The sequence below is a fragment of the Cnephaeus nilssonii genome (genome assembly GCF_951640355.1).
Source record: "Cnephaeus nilssonii genome assembly, chromosome: 6".
NCBI lineage: Eukaryota > Metazoa > Chordata > Mammalia > Chiroptera > Vespertilionidae > Cnephaeus > Cnephaeus nilssonii.
In genome coordinates, this window is record NC_137077.1 from 43768365 (window position 1) to 43795512 (window position 27148).

Here is a 27148-nt window from a genome sequence, read left to right on the forward strand (position 1 = left end):
CCTGTTTGTGTTTAAAATTAGTATAATACTGATTTGTTTATTAAGTTGATCTTTACCTTCCTATCAGGGAGTATAAAACTTTCATCAGACTCACAATTAACTACCAAAATCAATACCATATGCTTTTAGCCCAGTTGGTGTTGCTCAGTGGTTCATCATCAACCTAGGAACCAAGAGGTCATGGTTCAATTCTTGGCCCAGGTTGCAGGCTCTATCCCCAGTACAGGGCATTGTAGGAAGTAGCCGATCAATGATTCTCTCTTATCATTGATGTTTCTATCTCTCTCCCTCTCCCTTCCTCTCTGAAGTCAATAAAAATATATTAAAAAAACAACAACCATATGCTTTTGCTTATGACTTGTTTTGTAGTAAGGAAAAATTTATGGCAGACTTCTCCAAAAAATTAGAATTTCTTTTAGAAACTTTAAAAAGAAACTGAAGACATAGAAAGATATTATTTCATAAGGAGCCACTATTTACCTGTACATGAATAGTCATCAATCCTGATGTATCCAGTTTTACAGATGCACATGAAGGAGCCCGGGGTGTTGACACACATGGTATTCTCGCGGCAGTAATGGCGCCCTTCAGCACATTCATCAATGTCTGTGAAGAAAAGGCAGAGGAAAGAAGTCAATAGTGGCCAATATTCTAGAGTTTCTTATAATTTTCTTTGGCAGGGAGTAACAATAGTTAATAGTTGAAAAGCATTTTTAAAAAGTATTCAAGTGCTGGCCAGTTTGGCTCAGTGGATAGAGCATTGGCCTGAGGACTGAAGGGTCCTGGGTTCGATACCCATCAAGGGCACATCCCAGGTTGCAGGTTCAATCCTCAGTAGGGGGCGTGCAAGAGGCAGCCTATCAATGATTCTCTGGCATCATTGATGTTTCTCTCTCTCTCTTCCTCTCCCTTCCTCTCTGAAATCCATAAAAATATGTTAAAAGTTTTTTTTAAAGGTATTCAAAACATCTTTAATAGGAATGATTGGTGTTCAAATGACAGAAACTATAAAAGTTTTTCCAACAGCTCTTTCTGGGGTTTCAAAGATGTCTATGTATTTCAACTTGCAGCATTCTAAATATAATTGGAAATTTCCAGTGCATTCATCTACCTGTGTGAGATTAACAGAATCAGAAAGTACAGATTGGGCTACCTTACAGTCTTGGAAGCTTCTATTACTGAGCCTATCATATATTATTTTTTGATTCACTGGCTGTTCTGTACACTTGGTGAGACCCTGCAAGAGGTGAATAAAATATTCAATATATACTAGGACTTCAATAACTTCACTTAGAGATATGAAACCAATAACATGTAGCTTATTAGAGATACAAGTAGAGATACAGCTATCCCAGTAAATGTCAGAAGAGAGATGAAATTACAATGTAGAGAACTGATATAAATGAGAAACTGTAAAATAAGGTATCATAGTGAAGAACTTCTATAGTAATTCATACACCAAGTTTTGAGTATAAAGACTTACAAATGTTAAGCCATAATAGGCACTAGTGCTAATTGGGAAGAATGTGAATTTTGACCATAAAACTGTCCCCATTGTATAGCATCTCTCTGCATGGAACATAAAGTATTTTACAAATATTTTATCATTATGTAAAACTCTTAGTTAAGGGCCTTAATGTATTGACCAGGCAAGATTCTTCTCCTCCAGAAGTCTGCTTTCTCAAATCCTTGTGGCGAATTCATAAAGTAGTGTTGTCCTCATTTGTACTATTAAGAGAAATGGATCAATTACAGGACATAGCCAGGTGAGCCACACAGGGATCGGACCTAAACCGGCAGTCGGACATCTCTCTCGCAATTTGGGACCGCTGGCTCCTAACTCCTCACCTACCTGCCTGCCTGATCGCCCCCCCAACTGTCCCCCTGCTGGCCTGGTCACCCCCCAACTGCCCTCCTGCCGACCTGGTCACCCCCTAACTGCCCCCCGGCTGGCCTGGTGGCCCCCTAACTGTCCAGAAGGAAGTCAGACATTCGCTCACCCGGTCTAATCAGCATATTACCCTTTTATTGGTATAGATGACCTCCCTCTCCTTTTCCCTCTCAGTGTTCTGGCCACACTGAGCTTCTGATTACTCATTGAATGGGCTATGTTCTTGCATAATTATATGCCTTGGCTTATGCTTTCTCTCTACTCCTTCTCAGCCTACTACAACCCAGTGGCTCTGTCCACCGGTGCACGCATCTGTCAGAAATCCGTTTACATGTCTCTCTGTGAAAACTTCCCTAATGAAGTAAAATGCTCCCTAGGCAGTGTTCCCTTGGAAGTTTGTAAATGTTTACATTTTAGATCCATCCATTGTACCTTTTGTAATTTTTGTGAGCCTCTTCTCCCCAATAAACCATGTACTCCTCGAGGGCAGGGATCATCTGTTTATGTTTGTTAACTCTGGCTGCACATTATTTTATCTAGGGTGCTTTTTAAAAACAATGGTTCTTGGCCAACTCCCAACCCCCCACTCCATCCAAATTCTATCTTGGTGAAACACAGGCAATTTTTTTTTTAATTTTCTCCATGATGAGTCTAATGCAGGAGTCAGCAAAATTTTTCAGTAAAGAGTCAGATGCTAGATATTTTAGGCTTTAGGAATCATAGGATCTCTGTTGCAACTTATTAACTCCGTTGTTGTAGCACGAAAGCAACCATAGACAATATGTATGTAATGTTCTAATAAAATCTTACCTTATAATAGACAAATATGCAAATTGACCGCACCTTCGCTACGCCCAAGCCACGCCCACCAACCAAGCCACGCCTACCAACCACGCCCACCAGGAAACCGTTGCAGGGACGTTGGGGTGTGGCGGAGCCCAAGGTCGGGAAAGCCTCGGGGCGGAGGCTTTCCCGGCCTTGGGCACCAGCAGGGAGCCTGCATGGATCGCAGGCAACGACCAGGGGATCGGCTCCTACGATCTGTAGCAGGGACGCTGGGTGTCGCCCAGCCCAAGGCCAGGAAAGCCTGGGGCGGAGGCTTTCTGGGCCTTGGGCACCAGCGGGGAGCCTGCACCGATCGAAGGAAACCACTGGGGGTCGGCTCCTGCGATCCTTAGCAGGGATGTTGGGTGCGGCCAAGCCCCGATCCTGAAAAAGGCAGAAGGCGGTGGCCACAGCCAAGGCCTGGGTCCCCGGTGCCGGCAGAAAACTGGTGCAGGCAGCCAGGTGAATGAAGGTCTATTGCACGAATCTTCGTGCAAACGGGCTACTAGTGTTATTTATAAAAATGTATGGGGAATAAAATTTGGCCTGCAGACCACAATTAGATTAGCCCTGGACTAACGTATAACCATGTTAAGAAACACTGAGAATTTAATTCATTTTTGTATCCACAATACTTTGTAAGGTGTCTAGGACATTATGGGGTCAATAAATATTACAGGATGAATGAACAAATGCTTCAAGGCTAGCTTAAGGAAGACCTAAGAATGGCTCTCAGATTTTCTGACTTATAGGATAATATTATTTTCATGATAACATGCTACTTCTCAATGTTTGCACTGCTCTTCAAGGAAAATACGACATTCAATTACAGTCTGAAAATTAAACTACAAGCAACCTGGGGGAATATGATGAAAAACTCATTTGCTTCCAGGGTCTTAAGATCATAATAGGAATGATGGGATTATTGATGTGTTCAGCTTGATCGATAGACTTTAACCCCACTCCTCTGAGAGGGTGCTGTGAAGAAGTGGAAGCTACTGAGAGCCATGGCAGGAGTCCTCTGGACATGTTTGGGAGCTGGAAGGATGGCCATGAAGAAGTTCACACGCACAAAGGCATGAAGAATTCACCTTTGGGGACAAAACAACCAAGAATAATGAACATGACTCAGTGAAGACATCTTGGTTCTCAGAGGGAAGAATTACTGAATACACGGTGGAATCTGCTCAGAAGAATAGTTCCTGTGAGAGGCCACAGACCCTAGGGGAATGAAGGAAGTAGCTTCAGTGTCTAGAGCAGGGCTAAGTCAGAGGAGGGAGCTTTAATTATTTAAGGCACTGCACCTCTCTCTACACCAAGCATGTCAAACTCACAGCCCACAGGCTGCATGTGGACCACAATGAATATTAGCCCAGCAATATAACGGTATATAAGAAATGTTTTAATAAACATTTTGTAACTTAATTTTTACAATATCCTGTCATACATAATTATTAATAACGAACTACAACGTTTGCTAATGACTGATTACTATAATTGTGTTGCATTCATTTCCCTTACACGCCTTACACGCAGGCACACCATTTCTCTCCACTAATACTAGCAGCGAATGTTTTAGCAGTTGATTGCCACGTCATTAGTCTTGGACTGACTTGTTTGCTGTGCACAACAGGAAATATTTTGCTTTTGGAGAACAAGAAAAGTAGGTTTATTTGCATTACACTTATTGATTTGTGCAGTTATTTGGTGTCTGGTAAGTTAATGTTCAAGAAAAAAATATTAATTTTTATTAAAATGTTCTATTATTTTATGTTAACGATTACTCATTTATTTCAGCCCTTTGTATTCAGCATGTCTCTATTGAAATAAACCTATGTTTCTATGGAAATTGAAGCTTTTGTTTTTTTGCGGCCCACATAACTTAAACCTTGTTTATTTGGCCCGTGTTAGCCTTTGAGTTTGACATGCTTTCTCTAGGCAGTCTCCTAAGGAAGGACACCTAGCCCAGCAGGAGTAGCTACCAAACGTGGAAAAACCAAACTCATAAGTATGGGTGGCACATTGCACATCTCCTCCAAGAATACTACAGGAATGGGAACGTGGAGAGTACTAAATCCTATAGGAGGAGATGGGGAAAGACACAGTGACTTCGGATTATTTCTATTAAATGTGACCCTAGTTACAGCCACACACTATTGGAGAAGTTGGTTTATAGGAATAATTTGTTAAATGGTAACACTCTTAACTGTTGTTTGTTGTTGGGTCTACATGTGGGGGGATACTGCTCTACCAATTTCCTTTAGTAAATGTTTCCCTTTTAAGCTACCATATAGTCAGAGAAAATGCAAAGTTGGGTCATAAACAAAAACAAGGAACCTAGTTAATATGAAGCCTTTTAGGAACTTGAAGGATCTAGATCACATGGAAATATTGGATCCATGATCAAAAGATATAAAATGTCACACCTATTTCTTGAAGCACTATTGTGAGGGGAAGAGAAGTAAAATACCAAAACATATCATCACAACACTGTACACCTAATCACCAATTGCCTTTTTAAATGTCTCATGCCCAATCTTCAGAAAAAGAACTCCCAAAGAGCCACATTTACATACCACAACTGCAAAGCTTCATAAATGTCATTTCCATTGACATAGGCAGATACTCACAGGCACAAAAATGGCAATATTAAAAAGGAATCTAATGTAAAACATGTTCAAATTTAGCCCAGGGTATATTTTTGTTCCAAATCCCAATTCAAAAACTTAGTCAAACTTTCACAGTTCAATTCAATTCTCTACACTTTATTGAAGGTCTTCTCTGTCCAAGTCTTTCATGGACTTTGAGTCATATTGATGACCCTAAGAGTTAGAACTACAACATAGGTGGGTAGTATGGGGAATTGAGTGTACTTCCATATAACCTTCTCTTAAGCAGAGACAACTGCACCAAGTTGGAAAGGGCTGCCACAGAAGATATCTTCCTGTCAAATATTCAAACACTAGAGGCCCGGTGCACAAAATTTGTGCACAGGGAGGGGTGTCCCTCAGCCCAGCCTGCACCCTCTCCAATCTGGGACCCCTCGAAGGATGTCCGACTGCTCGTTTTTGCTTGAGGGATGTCCGACTGCCAGTAGGGATCGGGCCTAAATGGGCAGTCAGACATCCCTCTTACAATCCAGGACTGCTGGCTCCCAACTGCTCACCTGCCTGCCTTCCTGACTGCCCCTAACCGCTTCTGCCTACCAGCCTGATCACCCCCTAACCACTCCCCTGCTAGCCTGATTGATGCCTAACTGCTCCGCTGCCAGCCTGTTTGCCCCTAACTGCCCTCCCCTGCAGGCCTGGTCCCCCCAACTACTCTCTCCTGCAGGCCTGGGTCCCCCCCAACTGCCCTTCCCTGCAGGCCCAGTCGCCCCCAACTTCCCTCCTCTGCCAGCCTGGTCACCCCTAACTGCCCTCCCCTGTAGGCTTGATCGCCCCCAACTGCCCTCCCTTGCAGGCCTGGTACCTCTCAACTGCTCTCCACTGCTGGCCATCTTGTGGCGGCCATCTTGTGTCCACATGCGGGCAGCCATCTTTGACCACAAGGGGGCAGCCATATTGTGTGTTGGAGTGATGGTCAATTTGCATATTACTCTTTTATTAGATAGGATGAGTTGGACACGCTATAGAGATACCAGCAAAGGATGCTTTCACTGGACCATGTGGCTTTTACCATCCATTCAAAATTTAGTACAGAGAGAGTTAAAGCACAGACCCTGTCTTGAAAAGGTTTACAGTCCAGGAAACAGTAATATCATCATCATCATCATCATCATCATCATCATCATCATCCAGTTATGTGCATTCGACATTTTCAGCCTGCATTTTAGAAAGCAATATCTCTAGAGATTTATGGTTCCTTGAAAACAGAGTTTGGCATAGTCAAATAAGGCTCAGGACTGTTATATTACTGTACTCCCCCCATGCCCCTCCTTAAATTCACAATGAACATGAGCCAATTACAGGCTCTGGAATATCTAGTTTTTCTAAAAAAGTTCATTTATTCAACAAGTATATAATGGACCTGCACCATGCCCACATTCTACATTAGGCAACAGACAAATTCTAGCTGGAGAAATAACACTTAAATGACAACGTTATAAAGTGGTACATACTATATAACAGGAACATATACAATGTGCATTAAATGGGCAGCAATTAACTTTTTTTAATCACAGTGCATGTTTGTTCTGAGCACCTATTAATGTAGAACACATTTGGGAATTTATATTTGGTGATATAAATCATTTTATAATTTTTCCTTCCCCCAACCTGGGAAGCTGATAACAAAATTAAGAAGCCAGAATGCAATTACATAAATAAAACATGAGGTGGTTTATGTTAAGTGATACAGAGAAGAGGAGAGAAGAGAAGAGAAGACAAAAGAGAAGAAGAAAGCATGCACTACAAGGAGTGGTATTCAGAGGAAGGTTGGTGACTAGGCCATAGACATTTGACGGGAGTAGCAGGGCTTGAGGTGGATTTTGAAATAGGCTTAAAGCGACAGACTTGCACAAAATTGGAGGTGCTGCCACAGAAGAGAATTTCCCGTCAAAGTGAGATGCTCAAAGATGAGTGGGAGTACTGTAGAGACTCAAGTCTAATATAGCCAGCATAAGCAGGAACATATAAAATGTTGAGAAACTGAATATTTCGTCTGATTGGAATTTGCGCAGAAAGAAGAAATGGAAATACAGTTATGGGATAAGAGATACAATGTGTGTACACATAATTATCCAACAAATATGAGGAAGGTGTATTACTTGCTCTGATATAAAGACATTAAAACATTTAGAAGGAAGGGAGTGGGGAAATGGCACAGAAAAATAAACCACACAAGAGTTGGTAAGACGGTGCAATCGTGGAGTTGATAAGAGAGGTACAATCAAGGAGAGAAGAATGTTCATGAATGAATAAAAACATGAGTCTTAGGTGGTAACTAAATTTAAGTCCTAGTTCTCCGTATTACTTATCAATATCTGAAAATATCCAAAGTCACCTTTTAAATTATTTGTTAATATGTCTGTTATCTATAATAATAAAAGCATAATATGCTAATTAGACCAGACATCCTTCCAGACGAAGCTGGGGCTGCGAGGGAAGCCCAGGTCCCGGGAGCCACTGGGAAGCCGGTGCCAGCAGCTGGAGGAAATTTCGTGCATCAGGCCTCTAGTCTATTTATATTGAAATATAAGATTCAGGAGTGTCTGTTCTAGAACAATGGCTGGCCCTCATGAAGTATCTGCTGAATTAATCCTTTCATGGCTTTTCTTCTAGAATGAAAAAAAGGTAAGTATCCTTATTCATACTAGTCTGACCTGGAACTCAGCTTGGCAGTACAACTTTCTTCCCAGTACATAGTTACTCAGACATGGGCTTTTTGTGGGAACGGTGAACATAAGCCAAGGTGATGAAATAGTCTTGTATAGTGGAAACACTGCAGTGGGAATAAAGAAACTTAGATCCCAGTCCTTGGCTCTATTATAAACCTGACAGGCACTTCATCTGTCTGGACATTAATTCCATTATCTATAACAGCAAAGACTAGACATTCCCGTCATTACCAGTCCTCATACTTCACAATTCTAACAATGAGAACATGATCTATATGGTTGCAGTAGGGAATCCGATTCTCCAGAAATCTGTAGGATGCACAGTCACACTCCACCAAACTTAAAAAGCGGAAGTAAACAGTATCTCTTCTACTTGAACAACTTCTCTTGCCTCAGGATAATTCAAGCTGATCTACTTTAGAACATAAATTTATAAATTCCCTTTTATCCTATCTGAAAGCTGAGGCCAATTTGTAATTATTGCGAATCACCGACTTTTAGATCTGAAAGGAACTTTAGGAATCATCTAACCAAACCCCAGTCATTTACGATGGACGAAATGGAGGCAGAGATGCCAGAGACAAACTAAAGAGAGAAGAGGGATCCGATCAGGACACTTTTGTGAGTCACATCAAAAACTTTGGACTGCATCCCGATGTGAAATAGGAAAGCTTTTAGGAAAGGAATAATTGAATTAGATCTGTGTTTTTTTTTAATATCCTCTTAGAGCAAAAGTAAAACAGTTAATGATTGGCAATCATAATGAGAACAGTTTCCAGACCCCAGGTCCCAAGTTAATGTTCCTTTTGGTCTATAGACTGGTCTCCACGCTAGCCGTGGAGGCAGTGGGCACACATACTCCCTCTCTTCTGTGTTTCTGCCACACAACCTAGCTCCCCCATAATGCCTTTTCACTGATGCCATTAGGAAAAAGCACGCTGTATTTCTAAGGCACAGCATTTATCTCATTTTGCCCTGCAAAAAAATTATATTAATATGTTGATGAACACTAATGCCTTCTTGCTCAGCCAATAAAATCATGCAGCTCAACTGCAAGAATTCCACATACTGAAGATCTAATACCGATCAGTATGGGCTATTGCTAAGTCTAGGCCGTGAAAAACTGGCATGGCAAAGTTGGCAAAGAGATCAATAGAAAAAGGCTAAGTTCTGAGAAATGACATTTTGGGGAAAAATTGAGACTAACATTTGGGGAGATAAGAATATTTTTTAAAAATAAAAAATTAACAAATGTAAATAGGCTGCTTAGTGAAAAATCAGTAAAGAATAAATTAAAATGTCATTTACAAATAAGCTAACACTTAAAGGAATTGCCAGTAACCATGTTTTTAAGTCATTGACATTAATAAGTTTGTTTAACAAATATTAATTTTTATGTATTAAATACTATATCTATCATGTTACTAAAACATGATTTTTGACATTTCAAAAAATAGCCATACATTTCATTTATTTTTAAAAATTCACTCATTGTAAATTGTATAGTACATTTTTCAAGAAGAGTTAAAGCTATATCAGTTTTTTTTAGTACTATTAATAGAATATATTATTCCTAACTTTGGAATTCCTGAATTTAAATACATATATGGAACCCTCGCCAGTTTTGCTCAGTGGATAGAGCATCAGCCTATGGACTGAAGGGTCCCAGGTTCAGTTCCAGTCAAGGGCACATTCCCCAGGTTGCAGGCTGGATCCCCAGTAGGGGACTTGCAGGAGGCAGCCAATCAATGATTCTCTCTCATCATTGACGTTTCTATTTCTCTCTCTCCCTCTACCATCCTCTCTGAAATCAATAAAAAATATATGTAAAAATAAAATACATATGGAAACATGCAGAAGAAAAATCTGAGACAAGGTTGAGAGTGGATCATAAAATAATACCTTTGGGAACAGATGAGATAATTTGAAAAATGAAGAAATAGAGGAAACAAAGCATGAGTAGTTTATCCATGTAAGTAATATCCATTGAATTCCTACTATGTCCAATATATTTACTTTTATACCAATGGCATAGCCTTGAATAAAACATCTATAGCATCTGTCCTTGTATATCTTATGGTTTTTCTGACAAAAGAGACAAATAATACTTTTAAGAATGTTTTGGGAGACCGGCCAGCATGGCTCAGTGGTTGAGCATCGACCTTTATGAACCAAGAGGTGACAGTTCAATTCCCAGTAATGCATATACCCAGGTTGCCGGCTTGATCCTCAGTGGGGAGTGTGCAGGAGGCAGCCAATCAATGATTCTCTCTCATCATTGAGGTTTCTATCTCTCTCTTGCTTTCCCTTTCTCTCTGAAATCAATAAAAATATATTTTAAAAATAAAATATAAAAATGTTATGTGGGGTTGATAAGAATAGTACCGTTGCGGGGGAGGGAGAGGTGAGAGTTTCAAATCTAGTCTTATGACAAGGTAAAAATTCCAGGAGGACATGCCATCTAAGCAGAGGACTAGGGAAAAGTAGAATTACCCAGGTGAGATGGGAACGAAAAGAGTATTTCAAACAAGGGACTATGTGCAAATGCTAGAAAATGAATTTGATATAGTCAAAGAATAGCAAAACAATCCATGTGGCTAATGAAGTAAGCAGGAGCTATTCTGTGTGGTGATCTTACATATGTACAAGAGTTTGACATTATCTTATGATCAACAGAAATCTATTAAAGTTTTTTAAATAAATCAATTTTTAATACATCATATGTGCACAGAGTATAGAATTTTACAGATACTATAGAATGCACAATAAAAATAAGTCTGACTCTTAGCCACTCAGTTCTCCCACTCCCAATCCCTGAGGCAACCATTACCAATTTCCTGTGCAATCTTCCAGAGATATTCTACATACATAGAAGCACATGCATGGGGTGGGGGAGGGGCAGCCACGGGTGCTTCACCTCTGAAGAATGTTAAGTAGTCAAATGAGGTGACATGAGTTTGCTAAGCAAGACCTGGATTAGAAAAGAGCAAAACTGGAAGCTAGGAGGAAGCTCACTTAATAATTTGGATTCCTATATCTGTGGACAGTATATTGTAGTTAAGTATAAAGTGTGGCAGATTCGAAATATATACGTATGGGGTCTACAATTGATTGCACTTTCAGATTGACTGGAAACCTACAGATGAGAGAGGGAAGCTCCCAATGACAACATCCTCCTTTCTTAACAACTGGGTGGATCTCTAATGTGGGAAACTGGAGGAATATATGTGGGTGACAGAGAATTATGGTTTTAGATGTGTTGAATTTGAGGTGCTTATGGCATATCCAAGTAGGAGTGTCCAAGAGGCAGTTGTGGGCCTGGAGTTCAGGAGAGAGGATAGGACTGGAGGTCAAAATTTGGGAGTCTTAAGCACAGAGAATGCAACTAAAACCATGGTCTTACACAACATCACCCAGGGAGAAGGTGCAGAATGAGAAGGAAAAAATTAAGATGGAGCCCTGGGGAACTTCAGCATTTAAGGGGCAACTAAAGAAAGGAGACTGAGAAAGATGGCTCAGGCAGGTAGCAGCAAAATTAGAAGAGTGTTGAAAGCAGACAAATGTCAAAATAGTGGTCAACTCTCACCTTTTCAATAAACCTTTTATATTTGGGGAAATCCTCATCTCTCCAAGAAAAAAAGTCAGAACTGAAATTTTCAGTGTACTTGGCAGCTAGGACATAGGCCGGGAACCTAGGCTTGCAATTAGGAGCACTCAGGCAAAGCCAGTTCAGAAGAGAACTCATGACTAAGCGAGGCTGTGAGATCTTCCAGCAGGTGCGATGGAGAAAGCAGTCAGCACTGAGGGTGGTAGCAGGGGCCTAGCTTCTGGAGTCCAGGCCTGGGCATCATCAGTGAAAAGGATGCAATGTTTGGGTGACTTGTGTTGTCAAACACTAAGAGGCCAGGGTAGCGGGATTTGTACCCAGGTGTGATAGGTTGTTGCCTTGCTTGAATATCATCTAAATTGTCCTCCCATATATATTGTGACCCACCTAACATCCCTCAATATATTCCTTTTCTGTTTAAATTGCAAGAGTGAATTGTGTTGTTTGTAACTCTGATCCCTGATCAATACAATGTAGTACCATGAAGAGAAGGTAAATAAGTGTTTGAAGGAGGGAGTGATCAATAGAATTAATTGCTGCCTAGAGGTCAAGCAAGATACAGATGAAAGATGTCTGATTTAACAGTATAGTTACTTATCTGTGACCTTGGTGAGAGTAAGTTGGAGGGGATATGAGATGAAAAATCTAGACTGAAGTGGGTTAAAGAGAGCATATAGCTTGAAGACATGGAGACACTGAATATAGATCACACCTTTAAAAAATGTGGCTCTACAGGGGAAGAGGAGCAATGACACAAAAGCTAGAAGGAGACGTGAGGTTTAGGGAAAAACTTGATCATATTTAAATGCTGGCTGGAGGGCGCTGGCTGGCATGGCTTACTTGGTTGGAGCGTCATCCCATACACCAAAAGGTCATGGGTTTGATTCCCAGTCAGGGCACATACCCAGGTTTCGAGTTCCATTCCCAGTCGGGTGCATGCAGGAGGCAACCAATCGATGTTTCACTCTCATATCGATGTTTTTCTCTCTCTTGCTCTTCCTTCCTCTCTCTCTAAATAACAATTTTTAAAAAGCATATCTTTGGCTGAGGATTAAAAAAATAATTAAATGCTGATGGGAGGGAGTGAGTAGAAAGATGTTGAGAGGATAACAGATGGCAGGTTTCCTCTGAAGACAGGAAGAAATGGGATTCAGTACTCAGATGGACCCATTACTCCTAGGAGGAGTGGTATCTATTCCACTGACACTAGGGAGAGGGAAGGAAGGGTGAGTGTGAAGCGTGTGGGTTTATGTAATGGGAGCAGGAGGATGAGGAAGTTATTGTTCCTGTTTTATGTTTTGTTGGTAAAGAAGGTATCTTCTGAGAACAGAAGAATGGGTAGAGCCAAAGATTTACAGGAAATGGTGAATGTTTGAAATAATTATTGTAGGAAATAAGAGGAAACTGAGCTGGGGTGCATACTAAAATACTCAAGCAGAGTACAGCCCCCAGCTAAGGTTGCTAACCATGAACAGATCTATCACTTGACATTTCCATAGAACTTTGATTCTTATAGTGCATGTTCATATGTATGACATGTTTATTCTCACAATAACCCTATGACCTGCAGAAAACAGATAGGGTTACCACTTCTCACAGCCAAGGAACCTGTTCAAAGTTGAGAAGTTTCACAAATGGTTGCTGTAAGCTCGTGATTGGCAAACCTAGAGTAGAACCACTCCTTATAACCCACTGTTCCTCCACAATCTGGTCCCTATCTTTGCAGTTTAATCTAAGAACACTCCTGGATATAAGCCTGTTGTTGCAGAAAAACTCCAAAACATGTCTTGCTCTTTATCTTCTCTGCCAATCCAAATTGTATTCGCTCAAGACCCAGAAGAAGTTCCAATTCCTCCACAATATCTCCCTAACCCCCCGGGCCATGGGGATTCCATCTGTCTCTACTTCTGCACTTTTTGTCAGTGCTTATTCATGGCTAGTTAGTAGACTGTTTTGGCTGAATCCAACTTGCTTGAAATTAAGGAACAGACAGGCTCATTTGAAAGATTGCCTTGTCGTGTTGAATTTGAAAATTCATCAAGTAGAATAGCCTTCTTTCCAAGAAGGCAGATTAGTATTTTCAAATATTAAAAACTAATTTAATAAATATATATTTACTTTGCCAAAAAACAAGGGTTTTACTCATTACAATATCCAAATTGCTGCCTATTCAGAGTTATTAGATTAGTCTAAACACTACTTCAGTGTTTGCATGAAAGATATGGAGCCACTCCAGTTTCCAATGGCTTGTTTAGACATAAATCACCGACTAAGGTGCACTGCTACATTTGCCAATGTTAATCAATCTTTAATGTGGATTAGGAAGTATGACCTCACAACTCAGTGTAAACAAACACATGTTCTACAATTTCAATTCCATTTCTTCCCCATCACATTCTTATTTAAAGATATGAACACTTTGTAAAAATATATTTGGGAGCACATTCTTCATATTAAAGAAAAAATTACTTGAGGGAATTTTAAAATGGAATAAAAGGGAAAAACAAAAATATTCTTATGTATAATTAAAATCCCAGGGATCTATTTTTATATCATACCAATGAATAAGAGATGTAATTTAGAACCATAATGTGCTTGCCTCTTAACCAAAGTTCCATGTTCATTAAATGTAGCACCAACTTCCTAAGGTCCAAATGCATGGGCTCTTTTTTGCTCAGGAATAGTCATTTGCCTAAATAAGCCAAGTCCTTCCCCATCACGTAACTCTCACTCCTCTCTGTCACATTCATTTAGTTTGTCCCACAATCCCCAGGGGAATAAGTTTTCCCCTAAAAACATATTCTTGTTTCCAGTCATAATATTAATAATGAAACTAACATTTTCTCCAATGCCTGATGCTTTGGCCATACCATTTCATTTTCCTTCACCAGCATCACATGTGCCAACAGGTCCCAAACATCATCTCAGGACCATCGAATCAACATTGGAATTGTTTTATTTGTGCAATCCTGATCTAGTTCTGGCTATCTTGTTTTCCTCCCATTAATCATGCTCCAACTTCCACTGCCTATCTCCAAGTCCTTTATTCAGATGTCCTTAATGCACATGATAATCTTATTTTATATTGAAGTTGGTTCTTCTTTTTGAAAGCTAATGAATACATAAAGGGAGGGAGAGAATTGTAAAAGGAATGCTAATAGTTGTGCTTCATTTCAAGCTAAGCATTTGTTAAATTGACTTCAACACTTTTAACAAATATAACTAGGACGTATGACTTGAAATCTTGGAAGGCAAGACAAGAGCTGGTATTTATAATTTAATCTCTAAGATATACTTGACCTTAAACTTAATGGAGTTACAAAAATACTTTTTCCATCAATTAAATTATTAAAAATTTTAATCATATGATGCCTCTTTTCACTTCAAATTAATTCTTTTCCAGGGAGAGAAATAATTTTCATTTATCTAATGAAAAAATGATAATGAACTGCTGCTTCACCTAAGACACCTGCAATTAATTTAAAATGAATTGTTTAATTCTAAGCAGACATTTTCTCCCTGATAATAATAAACAGGGACATGCATATGTAATTATCAAGTATTTTAATCTGTTACGCATTTACAGAAAAATAACATAAATCCCATAGTTACATTTAAAATCTTATCACATAATTTGCAAGTGAGGAAAAATAATACCTACTCTATATCGAAGAACTGGTTAGAATATTATTCAAACCAGAAAGGAATTAGGCATGAAGTGATTTGGTTCTGGAAATAAACCATGGTAACTTAGTTACTGAAATAGCTAGAGATCTTATTATAATTGGCTTAAAATAGAAAATAATATTATTATATGGACTCTAAGTGTATTGTTACCTAAAGTTTTCAATATACTAATGGTGTAATATCTTAGTTCCAAAAATAAATGCATGTTGCACTAACTGACTGATACACTGGTAGTAATAAATATATCTAAGAAACACAAGTTTAATCACAAATGTTTACCAATGATATATTTTTCTGGCAGGCATTTTCACATACTTAATCTCCTTTATCCTCCACTCTCCATCAACCTCATGAGACATATTCTCCCCATTTAATAAGTGAGGAGACTGAGGCTCAGAGATATTGATTTGCACAAATTCCCAGTTAGTAAAATAGCAGAGATAAGAATAAAATTCAAATCTTTTGTGTAATGTTCTTTCCATAACATCAGAACTTCCCCCATTTGTCAAAATGGAAAGATTTTTGTTTGATCAATTAAATAATTTACATTAATCTGTCTATTAAATCCCAAAATTTCTTCTGACATGTATTTTAAAAATAATGGCAGGTGGTTGCACATATAAATCTACAAAGGTATCCACCCAGGTACCAGGATGACTTTTTGTGCACGGGGAATATATACAAACAAAATAAGTATTTGTTCTGATTTGCTTTTCAGCTTTGAAACAATTGACTAGCAATGGGTGGTAATTATAAATACTTGTTTAACACTGGCAGGCAGTGTTTCCATCATATCATACTACAAAGAAATTGCAAAGGCAAGCAATTTGGTGAGCCTGGCAGGACAAAGAAAACTCAAGATCATGCCAGAAAGTCAATAATGCTACAGGCTATGGACACAAATGTCCTTGGCTGCTGATGAATCTGAGGCCTCCCTTCAACATCTCCCCAGCTACTTCTGAGTGCACCCTGGGTGTTTCTCCGGGCTCGGGAATATGTCAACACACACCATCACTGCCTATTACCCTGCCCCTGGGCATCCCCTGAGCCTTCTCCAAGTTTCTCTGAGTCTCTGCTAAAGCTAGTACATAGCTCTGTGTCCCTCTTTTTGTCCCTTTCAAAGAAGCTCCCATCCCCAAAGCTACAAAACTGAGACACCACCATGCAGCATTATCTTCAGTCTTCCCAGCAAGTCCAGAGCTACCAAAAAATAGAAGAAAAAAAAGTCCTACCTAATTTTCTTTTGTTCTTTGGGACCTATGCCCTATGGTAGCCTTGTTTCTATCTATATATACAAAAGGCTAAGCGACCATCAGACCGACTGACCTACCAGCTGGTAGGCATGACGCGCACTGACTACAGAGGGCAGACACTCAATGCAGGAGCTGCAGAGTGACAGCAACTTTGGAGAGTGCCCTCTCATACTCCAGGACCCCTCAGGGGATATTGGAGAGCCAGTTTCGACCCAATCCCCACAGACCAGGCTGAGGGTCCCCACCTGCCTGAGTACCTCTGCAGATGCCCTTTGAGCCACGGTGCCGCTCCAGGTGCAGTTGGCCAGGGAGGGACTTCGGGAGGTTGGCTCCAGGGCGTGTCTGGCCCCTCTCGCCCAGTCCCACCCCGCCAGCCACCTTCTAATGAATTTCCTTTCAATGTGCACAAATCTGTGCACCGGGCCACTAGTCCTAAATATCAGAGTTTATCCTCTTCCCCATCATCACATCATGTCTCTCCCACCACTCAGTATGAAAACCAGCCCAAAGGCCCAAGCAGCCCTTACAGGCTTGTACACAAACTTCTCTTCATTCCTGGCATGAAACAAAAATCCCTAAAGACAATCAAATAATATGGACAGACACTGGGGGTAGGTGCCATGCTCACACATAGCCATGTTTTTATTTTTTTAATCAGGTGATGTTTATTTTTTTAATTAAAAAAATCTTTATTGTTGAAAGTATTACGTATGTCCCCTTTTTCCCCCATTGACCTCTTCTAGCTCACCCCCGCCTCCCACCCCAGGTCTTCACCACCCTATTGTCTGTGTCCATGGGTTATGCATTTAAGCCATATAACCATGTTTTTATTCTTTAGTTAGCTTAAACCAATGTTTCTCAACTAGAAACAATTTTGCCCTCCAGGAGAAAATTTGACAATGTCTGAAGACATTTTTGTTATCACAACTGGGTTGGGGGAGGGGGGTGGACACAGGTGTGCTACTGGCACCTTGTGGGAAGAGGCCAGGGAGGCTAAACATCCTAAAATGCACAGGGCAGCATGAATTCTCCAGCTGAAAATGTGAATAGGGCCAAGGCTGGGAAACCCCGGTTTAAACCAACACCACTGTGATACACAGGATTATATGACCAAACAGGCTCAACAATTCACCTTCTAGACAGGAGCACATTAACTAAAAGCTAAAAAAAGAAAACAGTTTTTGAAAATTCATCCTTAGAAGGGTGTCCATATAAAATTAGGATAGTCTTTTTTCAAGTTTAATGTACATAATCACTTGTGAAGCTTGTAAAAATGCAGATTTTTGAGACCCAATCCTGACTTCCTTAGGGAAAATTAAGGTTGCACCCAGGAATATGCATTTTCAGCAGGTTCCTTGGGTGATGTTGATGCAGCTTGAATCACAATCTAAGAAACCAGATTGAGGACACCACACTGTATCCTGACAAAAATAAACTGAGACTGTGAACACTGAAATTCCTCTCCACGTGAGCATATGGCTGAGAAACACTGGATAGCTACCAAATCATTAAGATGATAAATTAATAAATGCTAGGCCTTATCCCAGGGCTCTTCACATTTTCTGATGTGTAGGAATCACCTGGAGATCTTGTTAACATGCAGATTCTGATTCGGTAGGTCTGAGATAAAGCTTGAGATCCTGTGTTCCTAAACAGCTCTCAGGTGTGATGACCTATTTTGCTGGTTCTTAGACCAGCACACTGAGTACTAAGGTCCTAAAAGACAACTCCAAAAAGAGTATAAGGACCAGGACTAGTTATTTTAACAAAGCACAAAAACATCAATCACAATTCTCCTTTCCCTCTGTGTCTAGAAAATGGGCATTGACTTTAAATGTGACCTTCAGTAGAAAGTCAGCTCCATGAGAGCAAGTGCTTAATTGGTTTTGCTCATGGCTGTGTGACTAGCACCCACTCAAGACCTAGCATATAGTATATACTTGCTGAGAACCAATTCCAGCATGTAATAATTACAAGAGTTCCATCAAAAGGTTGATGGGACTTGGGCGGCTCAACAAGGGTGAGCCACATATGTAGTTTACCTGTTGGAAAAGGCTAAACGGCACTTCCCCCAAACCTGCATAGGACAGTTGTTTGCTGCCAGACAGCTCAGAGCATTTTATTGCCTCCTGTTCGCCAAACACCTGAACAGCTGTAGGCTGTTCCCCAAACTGATAATGCTTCTGTACCCTTTGATACCTTACCCTTTGAAGTGTATATTTCCATCTTGCCTTAGGATAAATCGTGTTGAATAAAAGCAGGGTCCTGAGTCAAGGGAGAGTCTTCGGTTCCCTTTAGCTGAAGCTCCTCTGACCTCCAATGCCTTTCAAAAATATCTTTCATCCTTGGACTCCTTTTTAATCATCTATGCACAGCCCCTTTCTCCAGAATGCTGAACCCTTTGTAAGGATGGGAAAAGAACCCTGGCATTATGACGTCCTAACGAGGGATACCAACATATACTCAACAACTACTGTGAATAAATGAATGCTGAACAAAGATTCTCTATGTGAAGTCTAATGATAGAAGCCAATCATAAATCAAAATTCCAAAAAGAGCCTATGGATCCATCTCAGAGAAAGAGAAAAAGTGCTTGTTCTTAACTCTATTTAATACACAGATGTATCATTAATTGATGACTGATTTGTGATTTCTTCTCTATTCATCATCAAGTGATCATAAACTCCCATAGTCTTCTATGAGTATTTTCTAGAGGAGTGCATTCTCTGGGGTGGGGAGAAATCAGCTGATCATTAAAGTCACACAACTACGATGTTTTGTTTCAAAAAAATAGTATATGGGTAGCCTTGATTTCTTCAACTTCCTTTGCATGAGAACCTCTTTCTTTTTTTATTGATTTCAGAGAAGAAGGGATAGAGATAGAAATATCAAAGATGAGAGAGAATCATTGATTGGCTGCCTCCTGCACACCCCACACTGGTGATCAAGCCCACAACTCAGGCATGTGCCCTGACCGGAAATCAAACCGCAACCTCGTGGTTCGTAGGTTGACACTCAATTACTGAGCCATGCCAGCCAGGCCTATGCCTCTTTCTTAACTTGTAACTATGATAGTGATTTCAAATGTCAACTTGATGAGGCCATAGGGTAGCAAAGCATTTGGTCAGACCTCAGTCTGGGTGTGTCTGTGAGGGTGCCTCTGGATGAGATTAACATTTAAGTTGGTAGGCTGAGTAAAGCAGATTGCCCTCCCGAAAGTGGGTGAGTCCCATCCAATCAGTCCAAAACCTGAATAGAACAAAAGGGCTGAGTAAGAGGGAAACTGCCTGATCAGCTGGGACATTGGTCTTGCCCTGTCCTTGGGCTGGAACTTACACCATGGGCTCTCCTGATTCTCAGGTCTTTGGACTTTGCTGAAATTACATCACTGGCTCTCCTGGGAATCCTGCTGACTGTAGATCATGGGACTTCTCAGCCTCCACAATCACATAAACCCAGTTCTTACTATCTATCTATCTATCTATCTATCTATCTATCTATCTATCTATCATCTATCTATCTACTTCCATTTCTATATCTCCATCTATCTATATACAGTAGTCCCCTTTATCTGTGGGTGATATGTTCCAAGACCCCCAGTAAATGAATTTCTGAAATCACAGACAGTACCTATACACATATAACTGTGATAAAGTTTAACTTAAATATTAGGCAATTCACAGATAAATGATTTGTTCTTAGCAACCTCAGTATACAATTATTTTTCTTTCCTTATTAGGTTAAGAGCTTTCACCTTTCACTTTAAAGTAAGCACTTTACAGCTTCTCTTTGACATATCTGAATTGCCAGCATCTTACACTTGCACTTTGGGGTCATTATTAAGTAAAATAAGGGTTACTTGAACACAAGCACTGCAACACCATGACAGTAGATATGGAACCCAGACAACTACTGCCTGGTCAATGGCTAAATGGGCAGGTGCTGGACAGAGGGATAACTCATGTCCAGGGCAGGACACCTAGGAATTTCATCACATTACTCAGAATGGGGCTCCATTTAAAACGTATAAATTGTTTCTTTCTGGAATTTCCCATTTAGTATTTTTCAACCATGGTTGACTGGGTAACTGAAACCATGAAAAACGAAACTGCAGAAAAGGGGAAAGTGCTATATTTCTTTTGGCTCTGTTTTTCTGGAGAACCCTCATTAATACAGCAACCTTGGACTTTTTAAATTTAAGACACTCTACCATAACACACCACCTAGAGTGCATCATTAACCATAGTTTTGAAAGCTACAGTGTCTGCTAGAATTCCCTAATTAATCCCACAGGGCTCTGTCCTCTGGTTATTTATCCCCACTCTGTTAAACATGCCTCCCATGAGCTCCAGGGGGGACTTGTGTGCTGGGTTTAGAATAAAAAAAAAGAAATTGAACTCATTCCACATCTTTCCCTCATATCTCTTAGAGCAACTCTGTGAGGCTATTACTTATCTTACTCTTGAAGAAATCCTCTCAGATTAGCCCTGTATAATTCCATAGTTAATGATATGCAGATACTGGGTATGTTAGGAATTAATCACTAAACTAATTAGGAGAGAGAGAGAGAGAGAGAGAGAGAGAGAGAGAGAGAGAGAGAGAGAATGAGAGGAGTAGAAGGGAGGGAGAGGAGTGGGATGGGGGAAGGAAGGAAGGAAGGAAGGAAGGAAGGAAGGAAGGAAGGAAGGAAGAAGGAAGGAAGGACAAGGACAAATGGTGGGATGGAGAGAAGGAGGGAGGGAGGGAGGGAAGGAGGGAAAAAGGGGAAGGACAGGAGGGAAAGAGAGAGGGAGTGTTTTGCCATTGTCTTCCTGTGTGGGTTATTTATCATGGGCTAAGCTCATTACAGTTTCTGTAATGCCAGTGAGATGCTTTCTGGATGAACTAGAGAGATTTCTTTTTTTCCTTTTCAGAAACATTCAATTTTTGAAGCCCATCAACTGCTTTAAAAAATGTTTGTCTAAAGAAAAATCTGCATACTACTTTTATTTATCAAAACAAGAATTAGCTTAATTATATAATGAGCAAATTAAAAGTAGTAAACATTTTAAAACAGCTAATTTAAAGATAGATGACATAAATTTGAACCCTGGATTTACTGTTTGTTTTCTGGGTTTACTGTTTATTAAAAAGAGATTTGGGGCAAATCATTTCCTTTCCAAGCTCTTCAGCTTTCTGAACCACAAAACAGGAGATTTTAATCATGTCTCCATCATAGGATTGCTGGATGAAATAAGATGAATGTAAAAGGCATTTTAAATGCTTCTAAAAAACCATTTGATTGGTGGTGTTTTTTTCATTATAGCCTTATTGACAAACAATAGCAGGAAAGGAGAATACAAAATAGAAACGGAGACATTGCATGTTTTCATTAAGAGCTATGTTCACATTACTACAAGGGCTAGAATCTTGAAATTCAGAACAAGAAAAAAGGTAGATGAGATATCATTAGCTAATGGACTGCATTAAAAAGACAGAAATGAGGTAGGAGGAGACAGTATTTCTTTTGATACAATGGTTTAAAAAAAGAAGAAAATAGGTGCGTGTGGTCCTTTTACTACGCATGCCATTTATCGGTATACATATAATTTAATAAATAATGACTGTTATAAATGAATAAATTCCTTTTTTTGTACTACTCAAAATAAATTTTAAGGCCAATACATACCAGTTTAAAAAAACTGAATCCGTTTTTAGTTATGAAAATTAATACGGCAATTAGACTTTTTTACACAATATAAACACATCCACTAAGTTCAATACTTGTCCTAAATAATTCTTTGGTGGTGAGGTAGCCTAAAGGAACCCATCTGTTCAGCATATCTAAGCATTTCAAACAATCAATAAACAAACATATCTTTTTTTTTTAGTTGTAAAACTTTATTTATTTCCCATCACCATTTATTCCCCTATACCCATTTTCACCTCCATCCCCTGTCCCCCAGCAATCACCACACTGTTGTCCCTGTCTATAAGTTATTTCTCTTTTTTTTCTTTTTTGTTCAATCCCTCCATCCCCACCACCACCCTCCACCACCAGTTGTCTACCTGCTCTCTATCTATGATTCTGTCTCTATTTTGCTTGTTTGTTCAGTTCGTTTGTTGAATTCTATATATGAGTGAAATCATATGGTACTTTAAAACAGCTATGGTACATTTACACAATGAAATACTGCTCAGCTGTAAAAAGGAAGAAAATTTTACCATTTGCAATGGATGGACCTGGAGAACATTATGCTAAATGAAACAAGCCATCAGAGAAAGACAAGTACCATAAACAAATGTATCTTAAACTCTACTTGTCTCTCTCTATTTTAGAAGTTAGGAACAATTCAAGAAAAATAAACAATCTATGACAGCAAGACACTTATATTATAGATGGGAGAAATATATATCAATACATATATATGAATCCATTAATAAATAATATAGTACATAATTATATATATATAACAATTAGACAATACAGAACAAGGTACTAATTCTTCAGTCAGATAAAATTTAAAATTTGATTTGATAAGTTAAATCTATGTGCACTTAATCTATCAAGAAAATCTTCAAGGAAAAAAATAAAAATTAAGCAGTCTAGAAGGGTAATTAAATCATGGGTAATTAAACCAAGAAGCAAAAAGTATTTCAGATTGCATTCATTTGCTAGGGCTACCATGGAGTACCACAAACTGGTGGCCATAGCAACAGAAATTTGTCTCATAAATCTATAGGCTAATGGTCCGAAATCAAGGTGTCCAAGGACTGGTTCCTTCTGAGGACTGTGAAGGAGAATTTGTTCCATGCCTCTTGCCTCACTTTGATGCTTGGCTGGTGGAAATCTTTGGTGTTCCTTGGCTTATAAGCACATCAACCTGATCTCTGCCTTCACAATATGATCATGGCACCTCTCTGCTTAAAACTTGCCATTGGCTTCCCCTTGTTCTTATCAGGAAACCTCAGTCTTCATTGTGCCCTTTAATTACCTGCTTCCCACCTTCAGTCTCATCAGGCACCTCTCCCTTGCTCTCTGCCTTGTGTCAGTTCTTACAAAGTCCTTCTCTCCACCTAGAGGCCTTTAGGCACACTGATTATTCCACCTAGGAAATTCCCTTCTTTCCCACCCTTACTTATATGCCTGGCTGATTTTTACTTAATCTTCAGATTTCAAAAAAACGAAAAACAAAAACATCTTTTCCTCAAGCACTACCACCCACCCAGATCAGACCTCTGTTAACCTGTTTCTCTTTCAGGGCATTTGCCCCAGGTGTAATTCAATGTCCTTTGGTGCAACGATCTATTTATCTTCTTGCCTAAAAGAATATCAGTCACCATTATATCTTATTTACTGTTTCACCTCTAGCCTGGCCTTGAACAAAGTAGGTATTCAATGCATATGTGTCAAATGAATTTCAATATTTACCAGTGTTATCTTAACACTGATCAAGTAAACAGTAAAAATCAATCATTTCAATTAAACAACCCCACAGATTTAGTAAATGTATATTACTTACAAGTTAACACTTGCTCATTTTTGTATATAATGAAAAGTAATATTTCTTAGAGGACCAGAACTCTATAAGACCAGCTGATTGCATAACATTTTTTCAAATGTTGCTTCTAAGAAGTCAAAACATCCTTAAAATTAGTAACAACAATAACAAAGTAAAACCAAATTTGATCAGAATACTACAAAGCCTGTTAACGTGAATAACAGAAGATATAATATTAAATGTCTTCATGAATAAAAAAACAATCCTATATAATAAAGAGCTAATATGCAAATGGCCGTTGTGCCCTTGTGCCCTAGCATTGGGGCCGGGGGACCTGAGGCTGTGCCAGGGGACCTAAGGCCACACACCCCACCTGGTGCCGAGCCAGGGGACTGAGGCTGCACCCCCCGCCCTGTGGGGCTTGATGAGGGTAAGGCCAGCTGAATCTGGATCTCGCGTGATTTCGAGGCGCACACAGGTGGGGCGGGGACTTAACTCTGGGTCCTGCAGCACGCCCCAGACTCTGACAGTAGAAAGATTTTTATATACATTTTACTTTTTCTTTAATCTCTGACACTTCTATGTAGAGAAAGGGCAAATAACAATATTAAAATATTTCCTCTAATTCCCTTTTAATGTGCACGAATTTTGTGCACCGGGCCACTAGTATCTCTGTAATAAACCAACCAGTTTTTTCATCACTTTCTTAACTTTTGAAGATTACATCTTTAAATGAACAATACATATCATGAAGCAATTTACAAACCATTTTTCAGTCTGATCCATTCCAGATGGCTCTACCATGAATATCCCCCCTCCTCCTTATCTCTCTTATCACTTTCCAATCCGGGCCACCAACATCTTTGCCTAGACTCCTGCAGTAGCCTTCCAACCAGTCTTTTTGTGGGCACTTCTGTTCTCCCCACCACATCCAACTCAACATTTCATCGAACACATTGCAGGCAGAACTGTCCTTCCAAGTTTGAGCATGTCATTCCCCTCCTTATAGTCCTATTGACATTGTCTTCACGCTGCCTAATTCTTAACTGCCTCTCCTCTGACTTGTCTGCTTCATCACATTATCCTTCTTTCTGTTTCTAGAACAGCCAAGCTGGTTCCTACTTAGGGTCTTTCTACCTGCTATTTCTTCTTGTGGGAATGCTCTGTTCTGGACCTTTCAATGTTGCTTCCTTATCATCAAGTCTCAAGTCAACTGTCAACCTACCCTCCTCCAGCCTCAGAGGCTTTCCCTGACCATCCTACCTAAATTACTCCCCAGTCGTCACTCTCCATCACACCATCCTGTTTCCTTTTCTTCCTATTATTTATTGTTACCTGGAATTGCCTTCTCTGTATCAGGAGTTACTCACATAGTCTCTGCCCTCCTCCACCCACCCCCCCGACTCCACCCCTCACAGAATGTAAGCTCCTGAGCACAGGAAATGTATGAGACTTATTCACCATTTTCCATCTAGCCCTAGAAAAATGGGGTACAGTAAGTGGGTGCTCACTAAGTACTTACTACATGAGTTGAATATAGTTAGCAACAACAAAAGCAGCAGCTCAAAATAAAAAATAATTATCATAAAAGTAAGATTCAAAAAGAGGTATCACATGAATTTATATCATGTGGTTTCATATTATACATATTAACAGTATCAGTGGGGCTTATTACATATTAGAAATCTTAAATATTATAATTAAAATGCATTATTTTACTAAGTAACTTTAAATACATTTCTTGTATATAATCTTTCAAAATGAGGAATTTTAAATAAATCTTCATTATGAATGGGGAAGGGAAGCCATATGTCCTTCCTTAGGCAAAAAAGGAATAGTCTCTTTAGAACTGATTCAGAAGCATTTAAAGGAATACTTTGGAGAAAAATGTCAAAATAAATACTGACTTTTAAGGCAAGAAAAAAAAATCTATTGAAAGCTAAGGGAAACAATAGAAATTGGTTTCCCAACAGCCAATAAATCACTGTGTAGCTAAGCAAAGGTTAAATGTTTATACTTTGGAGGTTTTCCACCTCCAAGGACCAATGGCACATCTTTGACATTTGGAAAGGGCAAGTCTAGAACACTCCAAAGGCCCAAACCCCACTATAGCAGTGTTCTTCCTTTCAAGACCCACTAGCTAGACACACAGTTAATGAGAATGATTCAAATCTGTGCCTCAGGCAAATCATAAATTACTACATCTCATGCACTTCTAGATACTTCATGAATAGTTAAAGCCACAGTATTTATGAATGCCAAGGACTTCCTCACTGTATTTGGATTGTTTCCATGAGAGAATAAACTACCTTGGGTATTAGTTGAGATTTTTAAAAATAACTAGGTAACCATTTATTTCATTGGAGCTATTTACTAAATACCACAAAGCATCGGTACAACTACTGAGATTACTTACGTTAGCAAACAAAAATAGCAGTGGGCACTTTATCTTCCGCTTAATTGATTGCCTTTGTTATACAACATTGTCTGGAAAAATCTGCCTACAATGCTAACTGCAAGCCACAGTAATCATGTGTCAATATGTGAACTACCTGAACATCTAATTATGAAAAAAAAAGAAAGGCAATTTCACAGTGGGAGTATTGTTCTCATTCAAGAAACCAGCCATATTAACTTATTAGTCTGACATACAGCAGATAGCTGAAAAACTTTAATTTGAAAGATAAATTACTTTTAGCTGATTAATATGCTCCAAATTAAATTCAACACTTTTAATGGGCCCATCAACTTGACAACCTGGGAAATTAATAAATTTGGCATGCAGTAATCTTAGGAAATGTATCCATCTGAGCTACAAATCGGCATGAGGATTACCTTCACAGTAGGCGTTGTCCTCACGAAGGGCCCTAAAACCATCTCGACAGCTGCAGACGGCCCTGTCATTCAGATTTCTGCAGACAGAATTCTCCATGCAGTTATGCCTTTCAGAACAAAAGTCATAACCTACAAGAAAAAAGGAACTTATGGAGGTAAATGAACCATGACAAAACCAATAAACCCCGACTACTTCATATTTCCTTTTGATTTGAAGCAATTTTTCCCTAC

General features: G+C 39.5%; 1 protein-coding gene across 1 annotated transcript in view; it reads right to left on the reverse strand.

The window, feature by feature from the left end:
- The window catches only part of NELL2 (neural EGFL like 2), a gene marked incomplete at its 3' end in the record, with an annotated part of 320606 nt that overhangs the window by 146235 nt on the left and 147223 nt on the right, over nucleotides 1–27148 (reverse strand). Inside the window, exons 12-13 of the mRNA XM_079775779.1 lie at nucleotides 26918–27046; nucleotides 481–606 (exon numbers count right to left, since the gene is read on the reverse strand). Coding sequence (XP_079631905.1) covers nucleotides 481–606; nucleotides 26918–27046 — 255 coding nt within the window. The remainder of the gene's footprint in view (nucleotides 1–480; nucleotides 607–26917; nucleotides 27047–27148) is intronic.